Source organism: Lycium ferocissimum, chromosome 11 (genome assembly GCF_029784015.1).
Source record: "Lycium ferocissimum isolate CSIRO_LF1 chromosome 11, AGI_CSIRO_Lferr_CH_V1, whole genome shotgun sequence".
Taxonomy (NCBI): Eukaryota; Viridiplantae; Streptophyta; class Magnoliopsida; order Solanales; family Solanaceae; genus Lycium; species Lycium ferocissimum.
In genome coordinates, this window is record NC_081352.1 from 31,922,451 (window position 1) to 31,930,884 (window position 8,434).

General features: G+C 36.3%; 1 protein-coding gene across 5 annotated transcripts; it reads left to right on the plus strand.

Moving 5' to 3' along the window:
* The first annotated feature begins 302 nt into the window (after positions 1-302).
* Positions 303-4,423, plus strand: LOC132035971 (two-pore potassium channel 5-like). Of its 5 annotated transcripts, none has more exons than XM_059426164.1 (3): positions 303-1,509; positions 3,226-3,422; positions 4,002-4,423. In XM_059426164.1, exons 1-2 carry the CDS (start codon positions 578-580, stop codon positions 3,371-3,373), a joined length of 1,080 nt encoding a protein of 359 aa, XP_059282147.1. In that variant the 5' UTR covers positions 303-577; the 3' UTR covers positions 3,374-3,422; positions 4,002-4,423. The 5 variants fall into 5 exon arrangements, with proteins under 5 accessions (XP_059282147.1, XP_059282149.1, XP_059282145.1 ...); XM_059426166.1 differs by having other exon boundaries at positions 4,055-4,423; XM_059426162.1 differs by lacking the exon at positions 4,002-4,423 and adding an exon at positions 3,786-3,992.
* The last annotated feature ends 4,011 nt before the right edge of the window (positions 4,424-8,434 follow it).

An 8,434-nucleotide genomic window follows, 5' to 3' on the forward strand; every position in this document is an offset into this window, starting at 1 on the left:
TAGTTCATGGTACTAGACTTATTTGCATATATTGTGTGAGGTGCTTAATAGACACACTTTTATTAGGTTAGAGTGTTCAATAGGTACTAATCTTAGTTGAGGTGTTAAAATGAAAAATTCTAACAAGCTCAAGGGGTTGGCTATGTATTTGGCCTTATTATTATTATTTTTTTTTGCTGAACGTGGGACCCAAGATCCACTCGGCAAAATATGAAAGGGGATTCATACAAGTTTTGTTTTGTCTCGCACGTCATTGGTGCATTTCATACAAAATAAAATTTTCCGACAATAACTTATTGCCAACTACGACAGGCCCACTGGCCCAGCCACACCTCGTCCCCATGTTACAGAGTCTGGATATGCAATAATCAAAGTGACTAAACACAAAAACAACTTAAGAAAAGATCAAAGTGTGGTCTCCCAATTATCTTTCATCGAATTACCTATAACAAGTCTTCTTGATTGTGCCTTACTCAAATAGAATTTCTGAATCCAATCCAGTCAGCTAGCGTTGTTCGTCTATTTTCTCAATCCCTAATTACTTTTCTTTCTTCAATTTAGCATAGCAGAGTTCCTAATGGCTGCAGAATCAGCACTTCCAAGAGAGCCTATAACTGAATCAGCACGAGTAGAAGATGATGTCATGGTTGCTCCGTCTTCCACTTCAACTACTGCCTACAACTTACAGAAAAAATTCCGACGATCAAGAACTGCTCCTGCCATGGTGTCCATGAACGACCTACACACTCAATCTGTTTACTTTGGCCCTACTTCTTCTCTCGTCAGACAGGCCGCTTTTCTGCTCATTATTTACCTCTCTCTTGGTGTAGTCGTCTATTCCTTCAACCGTGACCACTTCTCTGGAGTTGAGACCCACCCTGTTGTTGACGCTTTTTACTTCTGTATCGTCACTATGTGTACCATTGGCTACGGTGATATTGCTCCAGTTACTCCTTTCACCAAACTCTTTGCTTGTCTCTTTGTGCTTGTGGGTTTTGGTTTCATCGACATTTTGCTTAGTGGGGTCGTCAATTACGTACTTGACTTGCAGGAGAACTTGATATTGACCGGCAGGCAACGACAATTAGCTAGCCACGTCGACCAGGGGCGTGGCGGATTTATGGATTGCATAGTCGATGTAGCCAAGGGAAGAATGAGAATCAGATTGAAAGTGGGTTTGGCTCTGGGTGCTGTGCTTTTGTGCATCGGGTTGGGGTCACTGGTGTTGTATTTCCAGGAGAATCTGGATTGGATAGATTCAGTTTACTTGTCGGTAATGTCTGTAACGACTGTTGGATATGGTGATAGGGCTTTCAAGACTCTGCCTGGAAGGTTGTTCGCTTCAATTTGGCTTTTATTTTCCACACTTGCGGTGGCACGGGCTTTCTTGTATTTGGCAGAGGCAAGGATTGACAAAAGGCACAGGAGAATTGCCAACTGGGTATTGCAGCGTGAAATCACCATTGAAGATCTGCTTGCCGCTGACCTTAACAACAATGGCTTCCTTAGGTAAACCATTAAATACTACTACTTCTTAGTTTTTTCTGTCAGAACCCCTGAACTTGACGCGTTTTATTCAAATTCCCTGATCCTAATTACCCTGGTACTTGACTTTTTTTTTTTATAATGGCTACCCCTCAAACAATAACTGCTCGTAATTACCCCCTATACTTGATTTTTCTATAATTCAAGTGATTTCAAATGAGTGTAAAAATGACATCCGCATCATATTAATCTGATTTGTAAAAAATCCCTTTTATATTTAGCCATTCCAGCGCCTATTCTCCTACCAATTTTTCTTTCTTTTACCATTTTTCTTTTGAGGGTAACGATTATATAAAAGCCAAAGTAGAGGGGTAGTTAGGACCAGTTTTTTTTTTTTTTTTGGTGGGGGTGGTTGTAGGGGTGGGGGGGGGGGGTTGGTGGTGTAACGATTATAGAAATGCCAAGGAAAAGAGGGTAATTAGGACCAAGTATAGTTTAAGGGGATATAAATAAAATGCGCTAAATTTAGGGGTCTTTAAGTATTCTGTCGTTTTTTCCTCTCTATTTCTTCCAACCCAAAATTCACAAAACAGTATGTTATTACTACAAATGCTGCCTTAACAGTAGTCTGCCATAAATTTGGTCACCTTTGAGTTTATCAACTCATTATTGACTTTTGTCTTCCCTCTGTCAGAACATAGGTGGGATTCTAGACTCAACAATTCATAAACACAGAAACAAAAAGGATGAGAAAATTATGTATCTTGAGTCATAATATTCTTGTGCATTGAGTGAGGACTTGAGATTAGTCATACTTGTTACTACATGTTATGTTAGAGCTTGTGTTCTGAGTTGAGCCTCAATCTTTACTCTCCTCCTCTCTTAATGTTTGTCTAATATGATGTAATACTACAAATTTGGTAAGAGTGGAGAGATGATCAGATCGGACACCTCTTTATGTAATGTTTCTCATGTCTCTTGATATGGCCAGTTCATCAATAGCCATCATAAATTATAAGCCAGTGAATCTTTCCTCTAGATTAAAAAGGGCAGCCCAGTGCACAAAGCATCCCGCGTTAGCAGGGTTCGGGGAAGGGTCGCACCCCAAGGGGTGTGATGTACCATTTTTCCCTCATATTAATTCTTAGTTCAATCACCCTCTTTCAAACTCGTGGTATAGAAACCTCAAGGATAACAGCCAGAGGGAGAAATAACAGTGTACTGATAGTGTGTTGGTTGTCAATGCTTATACTTCCCTTTTAGGTTCTGTCGTTAATTGGTTTGAAACTTAACCACTTAAAAAGAACATTGTGACTCTAAATTTTGGTAACTCTTTGATTTCTTCTTTCTACTTCCCGCAATAGCTCATTGCTGCAAATTAAATTTTGTTTTACTGTTTTACATTAACCATGACTAGGCCATACACCCTGACCTCCAAGGTTTCACTCCTTCATTGACTGATAGGCCACATCATTGGGGGCTACATAAATTTATAATCTTATTATCTGTCCTAATTTATGTGACAGTTATGTTTGTCATTTACATGTTCTATTAGTATTGTAGAAAGTATTGTAGAAAGAAACACTAAAATAGACATTGAGAAGTCATTTTCATTGAAAAAAGACACTTCCTTTAATAACCTAAAATTTTTAAATAAATTTGAATTTGAATATTTGGAGCATATAAAAGACAGTTTGGATGGAGGGATTTAAAAGCCTTTTCTTTTGCAATGCTACGCAGCAAATCAGAATATGTCATCTATAAGCTCAAGGAGATGGGAAAGATCAGTGAGAAAGATGTAATGCAGATATGCAATCAGTTCAACAAGCTTGACGAAAACAACTGTGGAAAGATAACATTACCCAGACTCCTGCAGAGTCATTTATAGCAAAAATTCTTTGGCCACCATGCAGTATCTGCTAATTTTCAAGAAAAAGGTTAGTTGTCACAAACGTCAGTTCACATTTTTCCTATTCGATTTTTCTTTTCTTGGACAGATTATATTTGTGTATGGTACATAAATTTGACCCCAAGGAAAAGGATGCGAACACCCCAAAGAAGGATTCTGAAAGATGTGGTTTGTCGAGGAAACTTTGTTGAAGCTACATGGGTTCCCAATTTCTGTTTTATAGGATAAGAGACTCTCAATGATGAACCCTCAAAGAGTATATATCATTATATTGTTCATACGAAAGAAAATTGTTCAAAATGCAAAAGCCAAGGGGAAGCTTAAACTAGAATAAGAAATTTTATTGCTTTAGCTATTACTTTTTGGTAATCCTTGTATGCTTTTGTTGTAGATTATACTAATATGAGAAGCAAGTAGAGGTTTCCTTTTATTGAAAGAAGCTATATGTCAAAAGATGATAAAGTGACTACTCAAGAATGCACCAAAAAGAAGCACCCATATGGGTTATGATTCCCGTTCAAGCATTCTCATTCAATGTCAATGCTACCTTATCTTTTTCTTTCAAAATTCCTTTCTTTCTACTAGTTCTTACACAAACAATTTGTAGGAAGCAAACGAAGTCTTTCCTTCTGACTATGAGGTCTCATGTTTAAATCCCAGCTGTGGAAAAGCACTAGGGATTTCTTCCCATATGTCTAAGCCTTAGTGAGCAGAGTTACCTGGTACCTGTGCTCAGGAGGTAGCAGGTGTGCAGTGAAATTTGTTGAGGTGCGCAAGTTGGTCCAAACACCACTATTATTTATTAAAAAAAAAAAGAGTAGATAGTTTCCTTATAAATTGGTTGGGTTGTCATGTCCTCTCGTCAAATGAATGTCAGCTGACTGACAACTTGAATGTTGTGGCAAATATTGCATTGGATATGCCCTCTTTTTCATGCTTGTTCTGATCTGTCTATTGAAACTTTTCTTTTAGGTGTAGGATATAACATAGCTGATTTTCAATAACATCTTGTCTCTTTTGCTGCTGGAATGTGGTTTGCCTTCTCATGCTGTAATTCTATTTTTCGCTTTCAAGTCTGGTTTTAAGGCGTTGGTTTTTTACGAGCCTACAGAAAGACTTTCCTTTCACCTCTTAATCAGGCTTCTCATGCTTCTATGTGTCCCCAAAATCATATGCTGTAAACTAATTATTTTCCAATCTGTAACTCTGAAAAGATAAAATAAGTTCATAGACACCTTAAAGTCCTCATTCAAAAGGGCTGGTCTGCGAGAGTTGAAAAATATACAATATTTCTACTTTCCTCGTGTGTTACTCCTGAATTCAAAAGTTTCTCCACTTTAGGCGTAAACATGTATTGTCTGGCACTATTCACCGGTTCTTTTGAAGATTCATAAAGTTACAGTAGATAATAGCTTTTTGCATGCTTTTGTTCGAGGACATAATCTGAACCTGTCCGAATCAAATGCATCACCTTTTTCTGTTTGAACTATGAATCTTTTGCGGTTTCAACTTGTATAACAATGAAATCTCTCCTTTTAAGGCAATCTAATACAGAAAAACTGGCTGTCTTACTTCTCTTCACTATTGTTTCTCTTCCTTTGTTATTAAGTGTATATTTATCTTGGCCCTTGATTGGATACACTCAAGTCACTAGGACAACAATAGTGAAACAGAAGATTATGCTAGTTTACAAGGACATTACTTGTATATTCACTTGTTCCAGAGAAACATAAACAGAAAAGTAACTGCCAAACATATAGTGGTTGATATTCACAGTATCCTGTCAGACGGGAAAGATGAGCGCACAACCACCAGTTTGGAGATAGCACAGACCGAGAGAAATCCATTCATCCCTGCGGGCTGTGTGATAGGACGCTGGCTTATGAAAGTCGGAGTCTATCCCTGTTGTACAGCCCCGCAATGTTCTCATGTATGTGTTTGTGTTGCTCTTCTCTTCATTTGGTTGGGTATATAAGAATAATAATAAATAGGGTGTATTAGTAATGTTGCCATTATTATTTATCGATTGTTTGGTTTGTTGTATTAAATGAATAGGGTGTATTAGAATAGAAATAACATTGGTATTGTTTTTTTTTTTTGGCATTGTTACTGTTAATGCCATGTTTTATTATGTATAAGAATAGTACTGAATAGGGCGTATAACTAATACCTACACGGGTTGAAAACATTACCTAACAAGGAATTAAAGGCCAAACCCATCGATAAACACTGCATGGTCTCTACTTGCTTCACAATGGCACAAGTGATAGCCTTCGTTCCATTTAGACATTAATTTGGGTGGGCCATTCCTATTAGACACTTTTTGCACCGTTATCAAGATAAAACCAACACCAAATCCGTCTCACGTGGATTAAGTGGCCAATTAAATTGTGCCGTACCATTTAAATTGTGTCAACTCAATTAAATCGCGCCAACTCATTTTAATTGTAAATTCACTAATTTGTAAATTGTGGAGTTTTGATCATTAAAAATTGAGGCTTTTGGGTGGTTGGATGTCTGGACAGTGCGCTTTTTTAGGCAAGTTGGTTTTGCTCATAATCTGGTGCAAAAAAGTGTCTAAGTTTTAATGAATAAGAATGACTATACCTTGTTTAAATGGATAAATTGGTCACTTTAGGCCGCGTCGTAGTGAAGAAGTGGATGACAGATTGCGCTGTCACGATGGGTTTGGCCGGAATTAAATAATACCAAAGCTAATGCCAGTTTTATTTTCTCTAATACCTCCTACCAAACGACCCCCAAGAGTTCACTAGAAGTACTTTACATATTCCGTCCCTTTAGGTGGGAAATGTTGGATTATGGATCTAGCTGGTTTTACCCCAATGAATCTGATAGTACGGTAAGTTCTTGTTCCTGTAACGTATGCATCTATGTAGGGTCTAATGTGATGTATGAATGTGCCTTCTAGCGATTAACATATTATTATGTTTGATTAATTAGTTTGCCGTTCGGTCCAGGACCTAGTAACTAGGCAGGCTAGGCAAGCTGTCCGCGCTCCCTGTATTTTATGAGATTGGATTCACAATAAGGTAAAATATAATTTACCAGGAATGGATGAGGCTGCTGCGATTAGGGGTGTACATGGACTGGGTTGGTTCGGATTTTTTAAACACCAAACCAAACCAATCGCGTCGGGTTTTTAAATTTATACACCAAATCAAACCAATAAAATTCGGATTTTTTAACTCGGTTTTAAGTTTTTTTTTCTTTTCTAATAGTCTTGATACAATACATATAACTTTTACTTCAAATATTTCTATCCTAGTAAGATACAACTATATAATTAAGGTGTTTTAAGAAAATAACACAAAAATGAAAAGAGTGATGACATTGTATTAAAATATTCAACAAAAACTAATAAAATCGGTTAAAATAAATATTGCTAATTAACAAGCTATAGAGAAAATAACCATAATCTAAAAATACTAAGTCATGCTAAAATAAGCACGGCTAATAAGTATTAATTACATGACAAAGAAAAAAACTTATGTTATGTATTTTCACTCTCTAAACTAATTATGCAAAACTAAAGAATAGATATCCAACATTATTGTCATTCCTAATGGTAAATTGAATTTCTTTGTTAGCGTTAGTGTTGGTAATTTCTTTTGCTTTGAACTTTATTTGAGTTACAAATATCCATGTGGATATAAAACTTATTGACATTCAAAATTCTAAGTTAAGGTTGAATAATATGATAATAGATAAAAAAAAAGTAAAAAATAAAAGAAATATTTATAAATTCCATTGCAAATAAATATTTTTATGTATAAAATATTTTAAAAATTGAATACATGTAATATCGGGTTGGTTTATTCGGTTTGACTTTTTAGTTAAAACCAAACCAATTATGATCGGAGTTTTTTTTTCAACATCAAGTCAAACCAAACCACTAGTCGGCTTTTTCTCGCTTGACTTCCCGGTTTATTGGTTTGGTGCGGTTTGTCGGTTTACTTTGTACACCCCTAGCTGCGATGCTTTAATGTTTGATTGGAACATTTGGTCTAAAAATGAAGAATACTGCAATGCAAATATAAGATGTTTATGGATTGCTAAAATCTAAGTCATTTTGATGTGCCACAAGATAAGGTTTATCCTGACTTTTAGATGAATATGCGACAGATAGGTTGCATGATGTTGAAAGAGTAAAATAGAGATGACTTAAATGCCTAATAGTCCTGGCATGCAGTTGTGGGTTCACCTTTTAGTAAAACCCAAAAGAATTGAACTGCATTAAGTTTTGTGGTTATCGAATGACTTAAAAATTGAGGTTAAACTGGAAAAACCCAAATAGAGTGATTTTGAAGAACAAGAATACTGCTGTTTTCACCATCTCAGCGGCAGAAGTTAATTCACTGAACTGCAAAGTTCATTTAGAGAGATTATAGATGAAAAACAAATCTAAGTCTAAGATAGCGTTGAAAGCATGGACGTTATCATCGGTTGAGGATATGATTATGCATGGACACAAATATAAAAAAGAAAAGAAAAATATAACAAATAACTGAAACCTATGAACTTTGGAAATTCTCAAAAACATAAAAGTTGCGGTGAGCGTGGATCGAACGCGCGATCTTCAGATCTTCAGTCCGACGCTCTCCCATCTGAGCTGTCCCCGCTTTATGAAAGGTTCTTGTTTTGAATTTAATTGCGTACATCCATTGGTATAATAATTATGCCATACAATATGACGGCACAGGGAAATATAGGACAAGCTTAAGCTACCCCTTTCTTAAAATTCTTTTCCATTTGCAGAGTATCATGGAATTGTTATCTACTGATCTTACTGATAGGAAATAGGCATATATACGCAGCGGAAGCAAACATCCAAAATCATATTCTTACATGTAAACTAGATAAACATAATCAAATACGAGATTGTAACACTAACCTTTTGAAAAGTTGCACAAGTCTTCAATAAGCGTCTGTTCTCCGTGTCTACGATCTTCTACCTATGCGTATCCTGAACTTATGAACGTAATACTTGAGTGGCAAGTATTCAGGCTAAAGAACAATAAA

Coding starts and splice junctions, on each gene's coding strand:
- LOC132035971 (XM_059426164.1), top strand. CDS start 578: ATGGCTGCAGAATCAGCACTTCCAAGAGAGCCTATAACTGAATCAGCA. Junction 1,510..3,225: donor AACAACAATGGCTTCCTTAG/GTAAACCATTAA, acceptor AATGCTACGCAG/CAAATCAGAATATGTCATCT.